Consider the following 25,108-nt stretch of genomic DNA (forward strand, 5'->3'; position numbering starts at 1 on the left):
AAATGTACTACATATTAAAAAGAATAAAAATAACCTATTTTCTAAGGTTTCAATAGTTATTCTTCTCAACCTTTTCAAACAGAATAACCTTTACAAACAGTCTATTCCCTGGCATGGTCACTTATTACACTAATAGTCAGCACTTCAGTTTAACAAATCCCTTTTGAGTACCAGATAATTAGAGCAGAAGCCTCCTCCAACCTCACTAGCCATTCCTGTCTTCTTTGTGAGACCTGTTCTCCACCTTCACTCATTCTTGGTGATCTCATCCAGTTTCATGCTTTAACTAACCATCTATACACAGGTAACTTTCAAATTTACATCAAGAACAGTCCCATGAACTCTAACCTTGTATCTAACTACAAGACCTCTCCACTTAGAAGTCTCAGAGGCCATCATGCAATCAATGGGCCCAAAACTGAACTGATCTTCCCTGAAAAAAACTCTGTTCCTCCCATAGACCTGGTTCTGCAAATGGTAATTCCAACCTTCCAGTCACACTCATGTGAAAATCATGCTGTTACCTTTAACTCCTCTCTCTCACTCCCCATACCGTATCAGTCAGCAAGTTCTGCTGGCTTTGCTTTCAAACTATAACAGAACCCAACTGTTTTTCACCCCCTTCATCACTACTACTACTGTAGTGAACACCGTGATCTCTTTCTTTATTGCCAGTTATCCCTATTTATGCCCGTACTCCTAGAATATCAATCTTAACACAGCAGCCAGTGATCCTTTTAAAATATAAATAAGATTATGTCACTCTCCTGGGTTAAAACCCTTCAAAGTTTTCTAATCTAATAAAAAGTAAAATCCAAAGTCCTTGAAATATGTGCAATGCCTTATGAAACTGTCATGTACTCCCACTCCAATCTCTGACATCATGAGATCCTGCTCATATTACCCAGCAACACTCCCCTCTTTGTTGTTCTTCAAGCTCACTGAATATTCTTTCAACTCAGAGGCTTTACACTTGTGGCTCCCTCTGCCTGAAATGTCTCCTAACTCCACTCTCTTTTTAGATCTTTTCCCACACAGACCCTTCTCAGTAAGGTCTTGGGTGAATACCCAATTAAAACAGTTTCACCATTTCCCATTCCTTTTCTCTGCTTTAATTTTTTTCCATCAAATTTTATTTTTTAAAATTGTTTGTTCCCCTCTGTTAAAATATAAACTCCTTGAGGGTAGAGATTCTTGTCTGTTTTTTAATGCTATATCCCAATATGTGTTACACAGGCACATATTACATTTTGGTTGACAAAATGAATATGAAGGAAATTTCAAACACCACTGAAAGATTTTGAACTCTGAAATCACTTGCTTAGTTAGAACAATCTTTTTCAATCTAATTCCTGTTAAACCTGCTTTGTATTCCAGTGACATTTTTAAATTTGAAGATTCCCCTATTTTCTCTGCCCTCTTCTGCCTTCACTTCATTCCTACTCATTCTGGTGCATGGGCACGCACATCGAACGTGTTCTTGCCTCAACTAGAATTTCTCACCTTCTACCAATCCCCAATCCCTTTATTATCTACTTCATAATTCCTATTCCCAAGATTTCACGTGCTGTTTGGAAAGTCGTATTGACTTCTATATATATCCAATACTACATAAAGCCTATCCACATTAAGAACCTTACAACTTTTTAGAATGGCTGTAAATCCCGTGATCTTCCTCAACTTCCCACCACCTTTCCCTGTAGATACCCTTGCCTTATATTGCACTGACTGTACTCTTTACCACCCACTAGGCTTCATTTTTCTCCACCAATTTGCTTTATTCTCTTCTCTATCTGTAGTCTCTTCCATGGTCTCTCCTCAAGGCAGTTAACCCAAATAAAATGCAAAAAAATTGACAGAGCAACCAACTATCAGTCCCATGTACCAGTCTTACTTTCTTCTTCCTTCTGCGAACGTCATGAAAAATGGTCTCACCCTACCTATAGCTGCTACTTTGTGGTACACACCTCAGTATTCTGGTGAAACTATGCTAAGAGTTTACACCGGTTACTTCTGAATCACCAAATTAAACAGCTTTTCTAAGTCTCTGCATCATGTGATACTACTAACCATTCCCTCTTTCTTGACTATGCTTTCATGGGATTCTCCCAACAGTTTACTTTTTTCCCTAATTCTGTTCTTCACAGAATCTTCTACGGTAATTTCTCTTTGTTTTCCTATTTCTTAAATATGGGCATTCCCCAAGGTTTTGTTCCTTAAATAGGTTTATTATCTCTTGCTATATATACTTCTCTCAACGTTTTTATCTACTCCCATGATAGACAGCCAGGAATAGAAGCAAGCAAGGTCTTCTCACTAGTCACTCAGAACTTGCCACTTCATGTAAACTTTTAATTTTTTCCTAACTTAAGGAATTACTCACCTGTAAATTATAATACTATTTCATTTACTTCAACTAATTTGTAAAAAGAAATTTAAATCAAGAGGCAAGTTACCTTTCTGTATACTTCAGACTTTCCTAACATTTCTAAGAAATACTATTCAGTTAAATTGGAAAGAAAATAAAAATTATTTTCTAAAATAGCTTTCTTTTTTCCATACCTTCCAATAGTAGCTCTGCCTTCATTTTTCACAGACTGATAAATTTTTCTCTCTTCATCTGAAAGTGTAATGTGCTGAATAAATACTTTACGTTCTGGTAACTCCAAAACAGGTTTTCCTTTGATTTTGCTTGTCTTTGTTCTTCTTAGGGTAATATTTTTAATTAGGGATTGTAAGCGCCTAAGTCAAAATAAAATAAATAATTACATAACCTTTTATTTCTATATAAGTTGATTCAACAAGAACAAAAAAGAATATTTAATATATTACTACTATTTTAGAAGCAAAGTCAAGGTTTTTTTTTTAAAAATCCCTGTTTTGAGTCTTATCCAATCTGATAATCAGACATATATTCTATCAATAGAAAAATACAACAATAATGCATTCATTGCCCTCAATTCAATACCTGTCACAGTTTAATCTTCTTTTATCCTGTCTTTATTTTTCTTAGCTTCTCCTTGATTTTGTTCTATTCATTAATTTATTTCTCACTTCTGTCAACTACATCACCTAATATTCAACATTCACATTCTTAAGTACCTACACAAAGTACAAGGCATTATACTAAATATCATAAAACAAATACATGGAAAGATCTTACCTTCAAAAAGATTTTTCAGTAATACAAAAACCAAAGTACAAAAATAATTTTTATAAAGATGCCAAAAAAAATTCAAACATGATGTGACCGTTCAGAAGAGGGAGAAATGCCTTCTAGGATATACAACCTTTACACTCCCTTCTCAACATGAGAAAAAAGGAGGCACATCAATTCTTTACGGAAAGAAAGGTTTTTAAGGAAAGGTTTTTCCTAACACTGAAATATAAATACAATTTCTTAAATAAGAATTTACATAGTTGATTCTGAGAATCAAGCAGACAGTTCTGTAAACTAGGTTGGTGGCTGTTGAACCTTTTTCACTATAACCACAATAAGAAACACATTTTATTCCATCCAGCAAATATATATATAAAAACACATACACATATAACAGAAACCTTTCACAAAATAATACTACGTGTGACTAAATTTCTTTAAATCTTCTACTATTTCATTTTCTTTTATAATGCTTGATGCCATCTTTATAATGATTTTACGACCTGCTAATGGATCCCAAACTCTAGAAACCACTGCTCTAGGCAAAAACCTTAAGCCACATATTAGCCTAGTACCCTGTGAAATGGCTACCATACCAAGCTAAATTTCATTTATCTGTCTCCATGAGAAACAACTTTCTTTCTTAAACTCTCATGGATGCCAGTGTATGTCATACCATTCAATTACCACTATAAAAAAGCTACATAAGTTGTGAAAATTTAATGAACATTAGATCCTCAGAGCATACAGTTTTTCCTGTCATTGTTTAATCAATTAATGGTGATTTCAAGGGCAACAGCAACACACAAAGACTATAAAGCTCTGCCTTTCCTTTCTGTTTGGCTAAAATCAAAGAAAGGGAAGGCTTATGTTTTAGTGGTAGTTAGAAATCCTTGTATCCCCAAACAAGAATCACTAGGCTCTGAGAGCCAAAGACATTAAACTATAAACGCTCTTGGAAGAAAGCCAACAGTGAAGTTAAAATAATAATCAAAGTGACAATTGGTTCAAGCTGCTTACAGTTATTTGTTGCCAATATTAATCAGTTTACATGAGATTACTTACCTAAGTCCTCCTTCATCTCCCATTGTGACAGGACGTTGTATTGTTCTATGCCACCATTCTCTATCAAGAAACGGTTTAAGTTTTAAAAAGGAAAGAAGAGACCACAAGTCCTTTAAAGAATTTTGAATCGGAGTACCTAAAAATAACAGAAAACTGTTGTAACTCTATAGTATATCCATTCAGAATATCCATCTCACCCAATCAGAGGAAACAAGAGTTGAAAATGGGCATTCTGCACCAGGCACACCCACTAACTATCAAGGTATAACTATAATCCATTATTAAACATATACGTAATCTCAAAATAAAGTTTTGCTATAATTTTTGCTCTCATTTGCCATACTAACAAAGAAAAAGACCATAGGTCCAGTAAATTCAACTTTCTCCTTATCCAAGAACATTTGTTTATTTGATTTTAAATCAGCAGTACTAGCAAGAAGGAAAAATGAATCTGAGTTTACACTCTCTTCCCCATGTCCCAGTAGAGGTGTCACAAGTAGTAAACAGGCCTGGCTTCAAGATAAGAAACAGAGAAATCGAGATTCTGATTGGAGAATTTAAGTGTTTAATGAATTTCCAAAGTTCAAAAAAAAAGTCTAGTGATTTCTTCCATAAACTGACTATAATTCAAATGTTGCCAGAGCATAGGCAACTGTGAAAAACAAGTCAAAATACTTTATTAAAAGACTTTCATGATTAATTATGGACAAACTTTATATACATGTGAAGTTTACAAAGTTACCTCACTAAAACTTACTTAATGATACATATTTGAGAATTAATTAAAAAAAAAAAAACCTTTTTACCTGTTAATACCCATCTTCTTTCTGCTTCTAAATCAAGTACAGCTTTTGTCTGCTGAGCATTCGGATTTCGGATGGCATGTCCTTCATCCAGGATCACTCTTAGCCACCTTATGCTATGTAATGGACTATCACCTTTAGTCTGAAATAAATGTTTCATGTGAATTAAAAAACACAGGAAAGTAAAATAGTACACTTCATGTAATTTGGTAAACACAAATTATTATTCTTTAATATCAACACCTACTAGGTGGGAGACAGTGCTTTAAGCACTATATACATACATCATTAAATGCCTAAAAGCTTATGAAGTATTATTTACTCCTATTTTACAGATGAGAAAACTGAAGCACCAAGGCCGGGAAGTATGTTGCTCAAAGGACCACAGCTAGGAAACAGCAGGGCTACCAATTAAACCTAGAATTTAAACCTAAAGTCTGAATTTTAGAACACTTTAGAAACCTGAAGCATATTTCTTATATTCAACTTCTGAAATATGAGTCTCAGTATACTTACTCCGTAGTCATGAGTTAAAATGTTGTATGTAGTCAAAACAATATCCTGTTTTGAAAGCAAGGCTGGGTCTCTTATACGATCAGGACCATAATAAACATAAAAATTCAAGTGCACATCTGCTTTTATATGTTGTCCAAACTGGTCCTAGAAGAAAATTAGAAATATTTAGAATAATAAACAAATAAATAATAATAAAAAAAGTTTGATAAACTATTGTCCTGTACACAAATCAAACTACTAAAATTACATAAAATCAAGTTTCCTGCAATCTAAGCTAAAATAACAATAGTAACAATACTAATTATTATCTTCTTGTCAGGAAAATGGATATATATGCAGAAATAATGCATTATATACATTTTGCTTAACCCTACCAATGAGTAGCCACTTCACTTTTAGGAAGAAAAATAACCAAATTTCTTTAAAACTGTAATTATTTTTTTTAATTTAGTATTTTAATAGATCGGATCTTTAATGCTTCTAGTTAGTAAAGTTCGTAAAATCAAAATTAAACTGTAAAAGAACAAGCAATATTTTCAAGAATGTAGGCAGAGATTCAAGATAGTATCCACTTTCATTCATTTATCACAGACTTACTATTTGCCAGGTTATCAACAGAAAGGTAGTAAAGCTAAAAAGAGAAATAAGACCTGGTCCCAGCCCTCTCTGAGGACATGATCTGTTTAAAACACTTGACTTTCTCTCAAACCTGAGAGATTCTGAGCAGGGGAAAAAAAAAAACAATCATGGTTAGATTGGAAAAAAATAAAAAAGAAGACCAGAGAGGGGCACGTAGATGGCTCAGTCAGTTACGCGTCTGCTGTCAGCCTCAGGTCTTGATCCTGGGGTCCTGGGATCGAACCCTGCATCAGGCTCCCTGCTCAGCGAGGAATCTGCTTCTCCCTCTGCCCCTCCCCTCCCACTACTTCTGTGCTTGTTCTCTCTCTCAAATAAATAAAATCTTTACCAAAAAAAAAAATATATATCACAAAAATAAAACTGAGAACCTATCATAGGAAAGATGATAAATAAAGCCCTAATGTACCAGAAGTAAGAAAAGAATGGGTAAAAGATAACCAAGAAAAAGGGACTAATGGGGGGAGCCTGGGTGGCTCAGTGGGTTAAGCCGCTGCCTTCGGCTCAGGTCATGATCTCAGGGTCCTGGGATAGAGCCCCGCATCGGGCTCTCCGCTCAGCGGGGAGCCTGCTTCCTCCTCTCTCTCTGCCTGCCTCTCTGCCTGCTTGTGATCTCTGTCAAATAAATAAATAAAATCTTTAAAAAAAAAAAAAAAGGGACTAATGGGACTTGAGGACTAATTAAATATGGGATATTAAAAAAAGGGGGGGGAGACAAAGAAGCCTCTCACACTTTGAGTGCCTAGAAGCTATATGATAAAGATATAAAGAAGTTTAAAAAAGGAAGGGGAAAGTGGATATAAAAATGAGAAAGAAATGGGGCACCTGGGTGGCTCAGTCAGTTAAACATTTGACTTTGTCTAGCTTAGGTCATGATCTTGGGGTCCTAGAACCAACCCCCATGTTGGGGGTTTGTGCTCAACAGGGAATCTGCTTGAGATTCTCTCTCTCCCTCTCCGTCTGCCCCTCCCTTAGCTCGTGCTTTCATGCTCTCAAATAAATAAAATCTTAAAATGAGAAAGAAATAGTATTATTATTTTAGATATTTAAAATTTTTGGACACTATAGAATGGCTGACTGGATATGTATATTAGAAATATTTATTTATTTACTTATAAAGATGTATTTATTTACTTATAAAGATGTATTTATTTGAAAGAGAGAGAATGTGCAAGTGGGGGGATAGGTGGAGCGGGAGAGAGGGAGGGGGAAAGAGAAAAAGAGAGAATAAATCCCAAGCAGGCTCTCTGCCAAGTGCGGAGCTGATATGGCTCAATCCCAGGACCCCCAGAGATCATGACCTGACCAAAATCAAGAACTGGACACAACAGACTGTCACCCAGGTGCCCCTACTAGGAAAAGTAATATACTGGTCTGTAATACAATGGAGAGATGGACTTAACAAAGTTATCAGCAGATAGTACATGAAGCTACAGGAATGAGTAAGATTTTCTAAGAACATACATAATGAGAAAAGGAAGTTAGGGCAAAACCTACAGGAGCAGTATTTAAACTGTGGGTCTGTTTTTATTGGGGTAATTTAAAATACTGCAGCAAATAAAAAAATAAAAATAAAGCAAATGTGGCAGACTTTTGAAATTCTTGAATCTTGTTAAATAAATGCAGATCTCATTAAAAATGTTCCTGTTTCAAAAACCATACCATGCTTTAAGGTGGGTATGGGCAGAAGAAGGCAGACTAAACAGAAACCATGGAAGAAAAACAGTGGTCAGAAAATTGGGGAAGCAACAAAATTAGGTAGGGGAGGGGGAAAATAACAAAGTTTCAAGATGGAATACAGTGTTGATTTTTTAACTTGTAATTTATGTTCATTCCCTTCTTTACACAAAAGTTTAAAGATAGCTTATAAAAATAAGACATAACAAAATGCTACAAAAAAAAATAAAAGAGCAGAGGAAAAGAAAAAGGGAACTCACTGAACATGGTAACAATGAGGTCCCTGAAGGCCTTCACAGTTTCTACAGAGGGTGGGAGCAAAAAACCAGACTATTAGGGGGGGCTGAAGAGAGAATGATAACTGAAATAGCAAAGGCAAAAATACTAAGAAAGAGGATAAAAGATGAAAGAGTAAAGGTGAAAACTTAGAGAATTTTATTAAGAAATCTGGTGAAAAAGAGAAATAATTCAATATGAGAAAACTGAGTCAATGGGCTGCCTTGAAATGAAACCGAACAAATCTGTAGCAGGATTAGACCTGAAATAGAAAAAAATTAACTTTCTAGAGAAAAAGAACGATAGTATTGAGTTTCTAGTCACTGTGCTTCAGTTTGTGTGTGTATGTGTATGTGTTATTTCATTTTCTCTTGGGAAGATAACATGTCCAAATATCTAGAACAAGTATGTGCTAGAAGTGGGATTGGTATCTTACACCTTTAAATGGACTCTCCCCTATCTAAAGACAAAAAAAGGATGATAAGGTAGTTCTGGCCAGCTCACTAGGGTGCTATGACATTTATTTAGAGGCTAGGAAGAGAGTAGCTTATTGAAAGATTGCAAAATTCTAATTTTTTTTAAAAGATTTTAATTATTTATTTATAAATAAATAAAAGAAAGAGACAGTGTGTGTATGCGCACATGAGCAGGGGGAGGGACAGAAGGAGAAGCAGACTCCCTGGCTGAGCAGGGAGCCTGACTCAGAGCCTGGTCTGGGACTCCAGGATCATGACCTGAGCCCAAGGCAGACACTCAACCAACTGAGTCACCCAGGCACCCCACAAAATTCTAATTCTTGACCAGGAATCCATACAAGCCCAACCATCCCTCATCCTTAAAAATCAGTTTTTTCTATAATCTCATTTAGGCAAGACTTTGCCAAGGAGTTTCCTTTTGAAGCTTCTATTATCTAAAATTTTGTTTTCCACATACAAAATTATAATGAAATACTGATGACCCATTTTTAAAATACGTATCCCCAAACCAAGCGCACAGTTCTACTGTTTATATCCCCATTAATACTTGCAAACCTCACCCTCAAACTGTCATTCTAGTACCTAAGTATTGGCCTTCCCAAAATGCACTACATTTCTTAAGAGAATACTTCTGTTGGAATAAAAAAAAAAAAAAATAAAGACCAAAAAGACCAAGAAAGAACTAAACCTCACTCTTGTCCTAAGAGGAAAAATGACATACTAATCAGAGGTTAATTAAAAAATATATATATACACCAAAAACTTAAAAAGAACAAGAGTACACAAGAGTCAAAAAGAAAGAAGCATAGAATCTGACAATTAGACAGTAACTACTAATCTTTTCCAAAGCAATTTAGAGAAAAAGTGGCAGAAGCCAGATTACAAGTTAAATAGTAAATAAAAGCACAAAGTGGAAATTAAACCCCAAGAGATAGGACAGCAAAGGAAAGGATAAGAGGAGCAACTTAAAAGTGAGACATAATCAAGAGGAAGTATTCAAAATTTAAAAAGATCCTGGGGCGCCTGGGTGGCTCAGTCGTTAAGCATCTGCTTCTGGTTCTGGTCATGATTCCAGGGTCCTGGGATCAAGCCCCATATCGGGCTCACTGCTTGGCGGGAAGCCTGCTTCTCCCTCTCTCACTCCCCCTCCTTGTGTTCCCTCAGTGAATGAATGAATGAATGAATGAATGGAATGAATGAATGAATAAATAAATAAATATAAAAAACAAAAAAAATTTAAAAGATCCAAGTATGTTTCATGAAAAAGCCAGTGGGAAAAGATTAACCAGACAAGAAAAAATAACAGATAAAATGCAAAGGTGGGAAGAGATGGAATCCAATATACAGACCTAAGGTAATGATCTTAAAAAGACTAGGACCTCTTCCATCTCTGAGATTAGAGGAGGAAAGGTCAGGAGAGATGCAATAACCTTGGACGTGGCAAGAATAGAAGTTCATGTCCAGCGGTCTTTCTGTTCAGAATACTTCTAATAGAGCCATTATTTCATTTTAACATGCAGCTTGAAACTCAGACTGGAAACCTAACCAAGCTGCTCCTTACAAATAATACATCAAGAGGTTCCACTCCAATGTAATATTTTAGACTAGAAAAGCAATCTGGAAGAAAAAAAAAAAGTTTTCTGGTGGGTAGCCTTAAAAGCACAGGCTCTAGAATCAGTATGTTGGAGACTATATCCTAACTCCGTCATTTATTAGCTGGATGATCTTAAGCAAATTACTTAAGTTCTGTGTGTTTCAATTTGATCACCAGGAAAGTGAGAATAATGGTTGTGAGGACTAAATGAGAAAATCAATTAAAAGAGCTTAGGGAAAAACTGAGCTTAGTAAATGCTACAAGTTGTTATACACAGAAGTTAGTGTAGTTCTTAGAAAAGAGTTTTCAATAATTTGTAAATATAGCAACCTTAAATTATGTATCTTTCCTACCTTGTGGAACAGAAATGGCAGAGGAAGAAGTACAAACCTAATCTTGATAATAATTGAAGATGTTTCCTTCTCTACTATAAATCTTCAAATAATTACTTTTATTCAGCAAATAAAACCCTAATTCACCTAACAATTATTTTAACTTAACGTGCTGACCAAGCTTATCTTTCCCAATGACTCTAACAGAATACTTTTTACTATACAAGACTAAAATACAAATTATGTCATATTTTTAAAAGGCTGTGAAGACTTACAATCCAGTTGCTTAACACAGAAAGTGGGCAGATGATCAGTGTTGTTCTTGATCTCTCTTCAACATCAGTTTTCTTTGAACCCTCCATGGCAGATGCTCCTGAAAAGAATGAGTCAGTTGAAACAGTCTTTAGTTTTATTCTCATATATATGTAGTCAATAAGAGATAACAATATATGCCTTCATGAAAAGAGAAAATAGGAAGAATTAAAATGAAGTAGATAGACTACTGTTTCCAGCCATGATGACGTAATAGGAACTAGATTTTACCTTGTCAATTTATTATTTTTTACCTTGTCCCTTTAAACAACTAAAATCCAGAGAGTGATTACTTATAAGGGGAGGTAGAGAATTATGATTGAGAGGAGATACAAGGAAAAAGTTTGGAGTATCTCCTGATATGTGTTTAAGTTATTCATAGTTATTCATTAAGATAGCATTTGTTTTATGCAGTTTTTGGAATCTGTCCAGTCACAACCTCATGTAATTTCCTCCCACACGCTACTAGAGTGACAAACAGGATACAGCAAAAGTGGTGGTATACCACTTGTGAGATTAAGTTATAAAGGAGGCAGTTTCTGTCTTGGGTGCTCTCTTCCTCTCTCTCTCTGCCCACTCCCTTTGGAGGAAACCAGCTGCCATGTTGCAAGAATACTCAGGCAGCCTATGAAAGGACACAGTATAATTTTATTTTCCATTCCCCTACTGGACAGTATTACATTACTTCCAGTATTTTTCTAAAATAACACAGCAGTGAAAACTACTTTTTCATGTGTCCTTCTACATATCTAGATGATATATCTATCTTCATTATATCTTGCCTAACTGTTCTCCATAGTAATTTATACTCCCATCCACAGTGCATAAGAGTTCCTGTTGCTGTCCAATCTTGCCTATACATGGTACTGTGAGGTTTTTAAGTGTTTATAAATTTAATGGGTGAAACGGTATCTCTCTGTTCCGTTAGTTTGATTTTTACAGTGACTGACTCTATCTGCACAGCTTTCCCTATGTTTACTGGTTCTTTACGTTTTCTTTCCTTAGAATGTGCATTTGTATTCTTAGTGGCTATTCCCCTACTGGATTGTCTTTTTCCAATTTATTTGCAGAGCTTTCTTTTACACATTCTAGATACTAATCCTCTGTTAAAGTTACACTTAACCAGAAATATCTTCTTCAGTCTTATCATTTTTCATCTTGTTTATGTTGTACTTTGATGCATGATAATTTAAAATGTAGAAGAATTTTATCAATTTTTATGACTTTTTCTGTCTTATTTAAGAAAGCACTATCATTTCTGTCTCCACTCACTGATTTTTCTTTCTATTCTGTTTTTCTTTCAGAAATGTGGTTACTTTTTTTTTCACAGCTATGACTTTAAAATTTTTCTCTTCTATTATAGAAGTTATGTTATGAGCCTGCAAGAACGAACTTTTTTTTTTTAATTTTTTTTTTTAAAGATTTTATTTATTTATTTGACAGACAAAGATCACAAGTAGGCAGAACAGCAGACAGAGAGACAGGAGGAAGCAGGCTCCCTGTTGAGCAGAGAGCCTGATGCAGGGCTCGATCCCAGGACCCTGGAATCATGACCTGAGCCGAAGGCAGAGGCTTTAACCCACTGAGCCACCCAGGCGCCCCAAGAAAGAACTTTTTGAGATGAACTTAATTCTATCTGAATTCTAATTTTAGAATTAATTCTAAATTCAAAAAAAAGAATTCCATGTTTCTTAAAATTTCTAAAATTAGGGTCAAGAGTATTCTATCTGAAATGCCTATATTTTCAATTCAATTAATTAATTCTCAGACCAAAAGCTAGCTCTTTTTTCATCATTCTGTGTTGGGTCAAATATCATCTCCTTAAACAGGACCCTTTCATCAATCATTATTTCACTATCCTCCTTTATTTTATTCACAATTCCCATTATTTAAAATTATATGTTCCCTTGTTTATGTTTTCCCATCAACAGACATAAACTTCATGAAAATAGACTTCTGCATGGTATATCCCCAACATGTAAGATATAGGAGACTAAGTTACAGAGATACAATAACTAGACCCAGATTTCCTTAATCTTAGGGTTCAAACTCTTTCCTTCTCAAATATTTAGATTCTTATACAATGTTTTCCTCTGAACTACAAAATATAAAATTATAATAAAGATGACTAACATTCATAAATGACAAATTCTACTCATACCAAGAACTGAATCTTTATTATAATTTAAATAAATTCAAATAAATTAGCTTTTAAAGAGACATCAATTGCTCTGGGCCTTCAGTAGAAGAAAACATTTCTGTTACTCAGATGATTTAAGGACCTCTTTTCCATCTATTTTTTACCTAACTAAAATAAGTAGAATTAGAAAAGGTACTAGGAGAACATATAAATATGCACTTCCAGGGAAAATGGAATTATCTTTTTCTTTTCTCTACTTTCTAAACTTCTTGTCTGTGTTCTCTTAACTGTTGTCATTAAAAATTTTTAAATTGAAAAACAAAAGTTTTAAGTTGAAAAACAAAAGCTAAAAAACCATGAAATTTACTGACCCTTTTTCAACATTCTCCTTTTTGTTGTAGGGGTAGATGAAGTAAGTGCACATGCAAACTCTGTATCTTCTTTAACCTTAGAAGAACCTGCTGAAATAAAACCACAGAATCATTAAGAAATTTGGAAACTTATTCTCTCCTATGCTGAGGTACAGGTACCTCCTGAGGATAGAAAATAAAAATAACACTTTCATACTCCAAATCTTAAGAGTTTATATTACCCAAAAAAACCCCAAATATCTGATGACCAAAATTGCTTGACACAAGCATATCATTCCTGCTCAACAAAGGAATGTAGTCACTTGTCATAAAGTGTTACTTCTCTTGAGGAAGAGATGTGAAAGCAGGAGCAACCATATACAAAGTGATTCAGCTTCCAGGTGGAAGAATATTTTCAAGGAAACGGATGTTTGACTTCTAATGATGAGGCTGCCAAATTTTCATATTATCAGCTGGTGGTAATGAGTAATTTTCCAAATATAATTTCTCAACTAATTACTAATACAGTATGATCTAGTTTACAAGAAAAGAAAGAGTTATGTTTTAAAGGTATAGGAAAAAGTAATGATACTCACTGGTTATTTTTACATCTATATGACAAAGTGAACAGTACTAACACCAAGAAGGAGCTCCCACCCAACCTTTATAATTATAATTTATTCACATAAGGTTTTAGTGGAGTCATTTTTTTTTTTTTTTAAAGATTTATTTATTTGACACAGAGAGAGATCAGAAGCAGGCAGAGAGGCAGGCAGAGAGAGGAGGAAGCAGGCTCCCTGCTGAGCAGAGAGCCCGATGCGGGGCTCGATCCCAGGACCCTGAGATCATGACCTGAGCCGAAGGCAGCGGCTTAACCCACTGAGCCACCCAGGCGCCCCTAGTGGAGTCATTTTATAAGTAGTAAAAATTACTTTGTTTAAAGTTAGTTTAAATATTTCTGCTAGATTTTAATTTGAAATTAATCTTTCAATTTGCCTCATTTACCACCCTTGATAAGTGTAAACGGCAATCAAGTGTAAGACCTATTACTAAAGAATCCAAGATAGATAAATATAAACCTATGGAGTTTTACTTTAAGTAATCCTTAAGTGTAGATTATGGATACTGAGATTTATATACATACCTTTTACTCTTTTAGTCTCAGACTGTGGATTTTTCAGTTTCCCTACAACAAAATGAAATACAAAAACAGTCACACTAGGAAATTAGAATGTAAGACACATTATCAAAATCAAATCCATTTCATACTACCTTTCATTTTCTGTGGCAATTCACTTATTTCATTTTCCTCTGAATCACTGCTTTCAGTGTGCTGGATAGCAGTTTTTCTTCTAAAAGAGAAGTATACACAAATTTTTTCAAACCAAACCAAAATGGGATATGAAAACATCAGTTTAATACATGCAGTATAAATGCTTCTGTGTTGCCTGTTTGTCTTCTGAAAAAATTTCAAGGAAAATTTGACAAGTGTATGTAAAGTTTGCTAAAAGCATTTTGCTTTTATATGCAGATGCATTTACTATACAAAATACAGTACCACTACTATTAAATTTGAAAAAGCCAACCATCCTAAAAATAATACTCATTTTTAATACTGAGCTTAATATTTGGCAATTCAAACAAAACATCTATGTAAAACTAGAAAAGTAACTCTTGTCAAAGAAAATACTTCTAATATAATGAAATGAGCAGCTAAGATGCAAAAATGCAATTCTTTTACAATGAAAAATTTTATATATTTTGTGTAGAAACAGTACATTACAGTGGTTAAGCACCTAAAAATAATGGACTTTGGAGTTAAGACTGCTAGATACAAATTTCTATTCCCCTACTTATTTGCTATGTGACTTTAGGGGAGTCACTTAATATTCTTCTGTGCCTATTTCCTCATTTGCAAAACAGAAATAAAAATACAATTCACTTCATAAGATGTGTTACTATATGCAATGTCCCTAAAACAGTGCCTGTTGCATAATAAACGCACATGTATTAACTATCCTATGTGTGTTAGTTATTACTTTTTCCTCCACGGCCTCATTACTATTTCCATGTCCTTTATATCTTATTTGGTGAATCTAACAGTGCTGTTCTCATGCTCGTGGTCAGTTCAGAGTTGTAAGATTTTAGATCTATACGAGAAACTGAGGAGTCCTGGATTTGTGCTCAGTTTAGACAGGTATTAATGACAGAAAACAATTAACAAAGCCCCAGTTTTGAGATCCTTATTGGACTAGCTAATACAGACTCAGTTTTGTGGTCCCACCTACAGATATTATGGCAGACAATATATAAAAAGCCAAGTATGTAGACCTACTTCTGAGGGTAAATGAAATTTATAAAGTGAACAGATTCAAGTTAAGATCAGAGGAGCATTATGTATTTTATTCAAATTCTCCCTCTAGTTTTCATTAATATAATACTCTCCATAAAAAACCTCATCACGTCTTATTTCTAAAGGTGAAATAACTGCGATGAGCAAAGAGCGCTTCTATTAAATCATCTAATAGCTGTCTGTTTTCATCCCCTCAAAATATAAAGAAAACTCTTCTAAAATCAACAACAACAACAACAAAAAAAAACCTTAGGAGCTAGATCTTAGTTCCTATGTGAAAGAAATAGAAAAAAGGTGGTAGAAAGATAATTATTAAAAACTACCAATTCACTTATTTCATAGATTAGTATTACTTTTCTTCACCTATAAAATGAGAACACCTACCTGCCTAAGTCAGTGATTTTGGAAGTTTTAAGTAACAGAATGAATTTGAAAGAACTATATAACTGAGATAAAAGGTCATATTTCTCTCCTATATCTAAGAAAATGGAGAAAGAGTTTAAACAAACATTACATACAATCAAACCATAGCAAAGTTTACCTTTTGGGGCGGGAGCTAGACAATTCTGACTTGGGATATTTATTCTTTCCCTTGACATCTGAAATACTGGGTTCTCCACTACATCTAGATCCTTTCATTTCAAAGAAAAGGACAAATATACAGAGTATTAGTAAATTGTCTTGACTACTAGCAGTATCCTTAAAACCTTGGTTTTCCAAATCAATAGTTCAACTTTTTAAATATCTTCATTCTTGTTCTTTCAATCGGCCAGCTCCTCTCTCTACCCCCTCACCACAAAGGTCTACACCATACTGGAACCTGTGCTTAGACTCTTAACTCCTCTGACTCCCAGATGATGATCTACTTCACTTCACAAAGAAAATCAAATGCTATCTTCTATAAACCCCTAATTTTCCTACATTTTATTCCCTCAATTATCTATATTTTCCATCAACCTTACTTCCTCCTTTCCTTCTAACATTAACTCACCTATCCTTTCTCTTGATCTCACTGCCCCCACAGAGGCCTACAAATTCTCTACATGATACCCAAAATCTCTTCCTATCCATGGATTTCTTTCAATTGTACCTTCATCTCTAACTATTTTTCCATTTCTATTTCAAACTTAGCAAAATACATAATAAATAACAACTGTTATTTCCAAGTCTTCACCTACTGATCTTAAAATGTTTTTGGTTTTGCTCCACTCTAACCAAACTTCAAAGATTAATTTTGTGAATTTATTGCTAAATCAGCTATGTAACTGCTAAATCCAGAGATCTCTTTTCAGTTCTCCTCTACTTCACAATTTGGCTCTTACCTATCTTTCTACCCTTATCTGCTATTGTCCATGTACATTACAATTACCATAAATTATTCTGAGGTCTCAGAACAAAATATGCTTTATGTTCCTATTGTTTTGTTTTTACTGCCCTTTCATGTAATTTCTTCTCAACCAAAATGTTCTCCTCAGCTTCTCCAACTGGTGTACAACCACCCAATTCCATCATGACCTCCTTGATGAAATTTTTCCTGACTACCAGTTCTCATGAGATTTTTAGAAGAGATCCTAAAATTTTTACATATTACAAAGCCAGAGCTCAAATTACATCATCAGACTGGAAAAATGTAAATACAGGATCATGTTCAAAAGTAAACCTTACCTTTGATTAGTCCATCTGCCTTTTCACTGGTATTGTTTCCTCCAAGTTTCATAGATTGATCATTAACATTACACTCCTGGATGAAAAGGCATATTTCTTACATAGCATTGCTGTCAGTTTTAAATAAACTTAAAATGCATCCTTTATATTGCTTTACTTTACATATTAAAGATTACTTAGATTGGTACTCCATTCTGGAGCAATGCAGGGAGGTGCATTAAGTGAAGAGGAAAAAATAAATAGATTAAAAATGTTTTCACAGGTATCTCAAAAGAGAAAACTAGTTGGTCTTTATCTGTTCAAAAGGAATACAAATAGCAAAACTCAATTATAAATGGCATATAATTACTGTAAGAAACATTAAACATGAAATGGAAATTTACTTTAGAATTAAAAGGAATTCTCAAACTTTTAGCCAAGAGTCCCTACTCAGTAAATAACTTATCTTTAATGAGGCTGCCACTGCCATCCTTGTTCTCCAGAATTGCCAAGGTGGGTAGACAACAAGAGTACAGGTTTCAGAATACCTCCTATCATACTCTATTAGGGATTTTCTTGCCAACCCTGACTTTTTCTTTTTCCCTTCATGTATATCCCTTTGTTTCAAAATCTATCAGTGTACATATAGAATACATGAATACCAAAACTTCTATAGAAGTGAAAATTTACAGATCTTTGTAAAAATATTTTTAAATGAATCTAAAAGGGTAGGGTTCCTCTAATCTTTAATTTTTAACTTCATTCTGTAGGTACAAATGACAAATGCCAATTGGGGTAAATTTAATTCTTCCCATTAAAAAAGAAAGGCACGTAATTAAGTCCTATCAAGTAGAGAGCAGGACTGGGAGGCAGGAGTACAAAGTAATTTTTGCTGAGATTGGGATAAGAAAGGATAATTTTAGTATTAAAAAATACAATTTGAAACATCTTCTAAAATCCTACAAGTTTTACTAAAAATGTAGATGAAAAGATCCATCCCCTTCTAATGATATGAGTCTAAATAAGCTGAAAAATTTAAATATAACATATCTAGAAATCATGTTAAATAGTTATTTTAAGTAATTGTTATTTGTATTTTTTCAGAGCTCAGGATATTTTATTTTAATCAATGTCAAATATTTACATTAAGACTGCATAGGCGTTATAAAATTAACACACTGCAGTCCAAAATTGCCATTTTTAATCATAACAGTATTACACCTTTCTTTCCTTTTTTTTTTTTCACAAGCTCGATAAATGATCTTATTTTTTTCTCCAAGTTTTCATTTAAATTCCAGGTAGTTAACAGTATAATATTAGTTTCAGGTATAGAACTGAAGTGATTCATCACTTAATATACAATACCCGATATAAGAAACTGATACTAAAATTGCTTTTCATCAAATGTTCTATGTACTCCTCTTCAATAATTAGTTCAACCATTTATTAAACAAAAGCAAAAAAGAACCTAACAGTTTATCCACAAATAAAGGATGCTCATTACTCTTTTTTTTTTTTTTTTAAGATTTCATTTATTTAAGGGCGCCTGGGTGGCTCAGTCATTAAGTGTCTGCCTTCAGCTCAGGTCATGATCCCAGGGTCTTGTAATGGAGCCCCACAGCGGGCTTCCCGCTCAGCAGGAAGCCTGCTTCTCCCTCTGCTTGTGTTCCCTCTTTCGCTGGGTCTCTCTCTGTCAAATAAATAAATCAAATCTTAAAAAAAAAAAAAAAAAGATTTGATTTATTTATTTGAGAGAGAGAGAGAGCGATAGATCACAAGTAGGCAGAGAGGCAGGCAGAAAGAGGGGGGAAGCAGGCTCCCTGCTCAGCAGAGAGCCTGACGAGGGGCTCGATCCCAGGACCCTGAGATCATGACCTGTGCTGAAGGCAGAAGCTAAACCCACTGAGCCACCCAGGAGCCCCTCATTATTCTTTTATAGGAAATGATTTTGCTCAGCAAGTTTTTTCTACACAGAGTTCAAAATTAAGCCTTCTACAATGTCCAAACCTATCAAGTCATATTACACTCCAAACTAATGGAACTTAAATCAATGACATTTCACTCTATAAGCTTGGACTAGCTAAATCTATTTAAAACTGTAATATTTTTGTTGCGATAAATTCTTAGCTGGAAATCACACTTTCAGCCTCAATTTCAATAAATTTGACAAAGCAGAAACACAACACCTTCCTGCTACGTAACACCTTAAATGCATGGCTGATTTTTGGAGCTGGGGGAAGGCCTTACTGGTAATAGATAATTTTTTAAGCTAATAATTGCTACTGAAGCTGAAAGTTGTCTTGCGTGGTGGTATTCTGTTTTAATAACAAAATGTAAGAAAAACAGGATATAAACTATCAAAACTACTCATGGTAAGGAACTGAATCCCAGATATTTGACAACAGAGTTAAACTCCAACAAAAGTACAAAGTAGGAAATGCAACCAAGGTGCAGAAATTAATAATACAGACTCTGAATAAACAGTGGCAGGAAACTGATACACAGCCTCTTTGAAAACTAAAAAATTAGAAGAGCAGTAGTTTAAAAAAAAAAGTCAAAAATTAAGTCAAAACACGTTTAAAAAAATTTTAAAAAGAGGTATTTTGTATATGCTTTTTGCTATTATTCCCTAAAGTTCTTTGAATTTTAAGCTGAAAATGGAAAATAACTGTTTCATTCTAATAACATTTATTTTTCTATAAAACTAATTCATTTTTTATTCTTAGAAACTGAGTAGAAGTATGTTTATATGTAATATGAAAAAATATATATATAAATTAAGTATCAAGAAAGTCACCCTTGTTATCATCACTAGGACATGATTGTCACTATGTATGACTACATTATATTCATACATACATAAATACACCTTTCTAAAATGAGACCCCAGGGACTTGGGGAGGTCAGTCAGTTAAGTGTCTGCCTTTGGCTCAGATCATGACCCCAGAATCCTGGGATTGAGTCCTACACTGGGTTCCCTGCTCAGCCAGGAGTCTGCTCCTCTCTCTCCCTCTGCTCCTTCCCCAACTCGTGCATGCTGTCTTGCTCTCTCTTGAATAAATAAATGAAGTATTAAAAATAAATAAAAATAAATAAATAAAATAAAATGAGACTCAACTCTATTCACAAATGTGTCCCTGGCCTCTTTTTTTCTTTTAACTAAAAAATATAAAAATAAGTGTTCTTCAAAAATAGGATTTTATAGTTACAAAATATTAAATTTTAAGGCTATATAATAATATAACTTATTGGGAGGAGTTTCTTTTCTGCCTTAAATAATGCATAGAGGAAAAAGTTTGTACCTTTATCTCTGGAAAAAAATGGATTTCTGAGGATTTACTTACTTCTTTATTTAAACAAATTTACTTTTTTAAGTAGGCTCCTTGCCCAGTGTGGAGCCCAACACAGGGCTTGTACTCACAACCCTGATGTCAAGACGTGGGCTAAAATCAAGAGTCAGATGCTTAACTGACAAAGCCACCCAAGCACCCCTCTGATAACTTCTTTACATAACTTCTCTGAAATGGCACTACTGAGTCACAGATTTATAAACACTTTTAAGATTCTTGATATATATTACCCAATTAGCCCCCAAAACACAGTACCCAACTTTCACTCTTATAGCAACACATAAGAGAGGCCATTCATCATTTCTCTAAAAACACTGGATATTATCAATTTTTTGGCAAATTATTTTTTAATGACAAAATTAAAATGAACCAGGGACTTTGGAGAAAACACACTCAACTTTACCTTCTTCAGCTGACTTTTTTTAATTCTTTCAATAGGAAGAGGTTTTCCATCATGGAAGTTGGTAAGAATAACTGCAATGGCTGTCAGAGTTTTGCCCTTTAAAAATATTTTTAAAAGACAAATGGTCAGATTCTGAAACCTAGTTAACCAGAGAACATTCCAAAACCAATTTTAAAATCAAGTGGGCAAAATCATATAGCATTCAAGGTCACAGAAGCATACTATTGTATTAAATAATCTACATATTAATAAAAAGTACTTTATTGATTAAGAAATGCTTTCCCACACTGTATTACTAAGAATTATTAAATGGTTTACTCTATAAAATACTATAAGCATCCCTGAAAGACTATTATAAGATGTTTAACCCTGAACTAATAACTTTATCATGAAACTACAACTTTGCTTGCCATGTAGTTCAGAGCTAATTAAATGATTAGTAATTCCAGTATGCACATGAGATAATTTTATTAAATTTCATTTAAAGATCACTGTTAAGACTCAAAAGCTTTAACTTATCAACAAAGCATAAACGACATATTTCTTGTGCATTTTTCTTAAATAGAAGCACGTAACTTTCATTACTTTCCATAGCTCAGTTTATAATTAGCAATACAGAAATAACTCTGGCAATTTTAAAATAGTTAAAGCAGCAGTTTTCTAAGTGTAGCCCACAGGTCCTGGAGTTTCCCAGGACCCTCTCAGCAGCATGTACAAATCTATTTTCATAATACTGCTAAGACCTTATTTGTGTTGATATCTATAGTAATGCCACAAAAGGGAATTATGGACAAAACCACTGGTACCTTAGCATGAAAACAAAGCAGCTGGCACTACATCATACTAGTGGTCATTGTATTCTTGGCTGCCACATACTCACATATTACAAAAAAAAAAAAAAAAAGAAATTCTACTTAAAAGAATATTCTATGAGAATATTCTTGATGAAGCAGTACACATGACTTTTATTAAATTTTACCTCAAGTATACATGTAAATATTCTTAAGTATAACAAGATGGGAAGAGCACATCAAAATACTCTTGTTCCACACCAAAATATGAGGGCTATCTAGAGAAAAATGACTTGTGAGACTGAGGTTATAAGCTCAACTAGCACCATGCATCACTATTTTTACTTAAAAGAATGACCAACAATCAGTTATTCATGACTGAGTGGCGGACGTTTTTGAAAAATTAACAAAGTACAGCTATCTTCAAGGGAAAATAATTGACAGATTTATTGTAAGTGATAAAATCTGAACCTTCAAGCAAAAATTAAAATGTTGGAAAACTTGTATCTGGGGGTGCCTGGGTGGTTCAGTGGGTTAAAACTTGTATCTGACACCATGAGCACAGCAGCTTCCCAAAACATAAATGCCTTTCTAATAAGATTCGCAGTACTATCAAAGAATATAAACTTTTGATACTATATAATGAAATGTATCAACATCTGGCAGATCTGTGTAACTCAATGAACCAGTATTTTCCAAATAAGCAATGACTGATGTTATAAAATTATGCATAAGTGCAATATTCATTCAATGTGCAAGCTACACCAATGGATTTTAATGCAAAAGAGTACAAAAAGCTCACTCATACCATTTTTAAGTTCCATGTTGTAACTGTTATCCATTAATAAACTAATACTTGCTTAATTTTGTTGTACCAAAGAATTACACACAGTTATCTAAAAAGACTATTAAGATACTTCTTATGTTTCCCAACTTCGTATCTGTGTGAGAACTAATCCTTATGTACCTGTATCAAAACACCTTATCAACAAAATGAATGAAAAAGCAGTTATGAGGACTCAGAATTCATCTCTTGGGCCAAACATTAAAGAGATTTGCAAAAATGTAAAACAATGCCAGTCTTATCTAAATTATTTTTGTTTTGGAATAGTCCCTTTTCATTTAAAAATATGCTATGTATGTTAATAAGTAATGAGTTTATTGTTTTTAAATTACTAATTTCAAAATTTTTACTTTAATATTTAATACTATAAATATTGATATAACCCATTGGGACTCTCAAAAATTTTTAAGAATGTAATGGTTATTGAGACCAAAAAGTATTAAAACTGCTAGTGTAAGGAATCACAAATATATATTTAATACTCTGTATATCATAATACTGTGATAGAATACAAACAATTCCATATAACATTGTTGTCTTTCCCTCCCTTCTGTAAAGATCCATGAAAGATAAGCTACCTCGAATTTCCAAAGAAAAGTGAAAATACATTCATACATTATTGTATGAATATTGCATTGTAATACAATATTGTATTAATTGTACCTTAACAAAATAAACCAAAACAAACAAAAAATATAGCCTCATTTTAAGTGAAAGACATAGAGAAAATTATTCTATACGAAAGTGAAATCTAGTCCCATACTGGCACCAACATATTCCTATCTACTTCAAAATTACCTTCTATAAAATCTTAATTACAAAATAAAATTTTATGAACTCAAGAAAAAAAAATAATTACCAGACCCATATCATCAGCTAAAATTCCTCCATGGACATTTTCTGGTCGGTCCTTCTCAGAAAAATTTGTTATTGTGTTATAGTATAAGTCATTTCGCTGTTCCCAAAATGGCGGAAGGTCTTTACTGTTTTCCCGTGAAACCATCCAAGCTAGAGCTTGTTTTTGATGTGGAAGCAATGGTGTTTCAACAGCCTATAAATAAAAGGAAGGTCTTAAATAGAAATAAAACCAGTCTTCTCTTTTTCTCCATGCAGATTCTGGAAAACACTTGATCTTGTACTAAAAACTACACAGATTAACATTGTATTTTAAAATTCCAAATAGTTCTAAATAAAAAATATTGGGGGGTGCCTGAGTGGCCCAGAAGAAATCAGGCCAAATCAAAAAAGTTAGAGAGGTAACCTGGGGTTTACACACCAGACAAAGTCTCAAGCCCTATTAACAATAAGCAGGTAAAATATGATAACTACAATTACAAGACAAAAAGGTTAACAGAGATAGGTAGAGACAAAAAAAAACCCTGATGTATTTGTAGACTGATTTGAGAGGGTTAAGTGTCTGACTCTTGATTTCGACTCAGGTCATGATCTTGGTGTCATGGGATTGAGTCCCACATCAGGCTCCATATTCAGAGTCTGCTTGAGATTCTCTCTCTGTCCCCCTCTGCCTCTTCCCTCTATCTCACATAAGCATGCTCTCTCCCTTTCTAAATAAAGTATTTTTAAAAGTTAAATAAATAAATACATATACATACATACATAAGTAGAAAATATTGGCTCAGTACCTCAGCTGGTTCCATTTCATGAGTTTTATCATCTTCTTTTAAATCTTCAAACAATTTGTCAAATTCTGTTTTAAGCTACAACAAATAGGAACAAGAAACATGAAACAAACCAATTAAAATAATTTCACTTAATTCGGAGCTTCCAATATCATTTAATTAACTAAAAGATTTGAATACCAAAAGGTACCTAACACATTCTTTGAGTTGCTACACTGCTCACTGAAGGCAGAATGAATAGATGCTTTAGGTGTAAGAAGAACTGTGTTACAATCAAAAGAATATGGATGAGAGGCACCTGGGTGGCTCAGTGGATTAAGCCTCCACCTTCAGCTCAGGTCATGATCTCAGGGTGTTGGGATCGAGTCCCGCATCCAGCTCTCTGCTCAGCGGGGAGCCTGTTTCTCCCTCTCTCTGCCTGCCTCTGCCTACTTGTGATCTCTATCTGTCAAATAAGTAAATAAAATCTTAAAAAAAAAAAAAGAATACGGATGAGATAAATCTAGGGTTTGTCACAGCTCTGTCACAAATCTGTACATAACACTGGGCAAGAGATTTAACCCTTATTGCCTATATCTCACTCCTAGAAAATGAAAGGGATAATTTAGATTTAGAGTGTCTCTAAGGTTCCTTCTGCCGTTGCAATTCTGTGATTCTATTAATTGTATTCAAAACATTCTGTCAGATCCTACCAGGTACATTTATTTGACTTTTTTCCTATGTCAATGACACTTCATTTACTATCA

At 34.0% G+C, this 25,108-nt stretch overlaps 1 protein-coding gene across 6 annotated transcripts in view; it reads right to left on the reverse strand.

The window, feature by feature from the left end:
• The window catches only part of HLTF (helicase like transcription factor), a 55,958-nt gene that overhangs the window by 14,945 nt on the left and 15,905 nt on the right, over positions 1-25,108 (reverse strand). For 4 of the 6 annotated variants that reach the window (XM_047727466.1, XM_047727452.1, XM_047727443.1 and 1 more), the window contains exons 6-18: positions 24,366-24,440; positions 23,582-23,773; positions 21,088-21,183; positions 17,356-17,431; positions 16,232-16,322; positions 14,610-14,689; positions 14,482-14,523; positions 13,359-13,448; positions 10,811-10,908; positions 5,545-5,688; positions 5,032-5,170; positions 4,226-4,361; positions 2,563-2,742 (exon numbers count right to left, since the gene is read on the reverse strand). In XM_047727466.1, the coding sequence (XP_047583422.1) occupies positions 2,563-2,742; positions 4,226-4,361; positions 5,032-5,170; positions 5,545-5,688; positions 10,811-10,908; positions 13,359-13,448; positions 14,482-14,523; positions 14,610-14,689; positions 16,232-16,322; positions 17,356-17,431; positions 21,088-21,183; positions 23,582-23,773; positions 24,366-24,440 (1,439 nt within the window). The remainder of the gene's footprint in view (positions 1-2,562; positions 2,743-4,225; positions 4,362-5,031; positions 5,171-5,544; positions 5,689-10,810; positions 10,909-13,358; positions 13,449-14,481; positions 14,524-14,609; positions 14,690-16,231; positions 16,323-17,355; positions 17,432-21,087; positions 21,184-23,581; positions 23,774-24,365; positions 24,441-25,108) is intronic. The other 2 variants (XM_047727476.1, XM_047727457.1) reach the window with 1 other exon arrangement.

Source organism: Lutra lutra, chromosome 1 (assembly GCF_902655055.1).
Source record: "Lutra lutra chromosome 1, mLutLut1.2, whole genome shotgun sequence".
In the NCBI taxonomy this organism is placed as follows: Eukaryota; Metazoa; Chordata; class Mammalia; order Carnivora; family Mustelidae; genus Lutra; species Lutra lutra.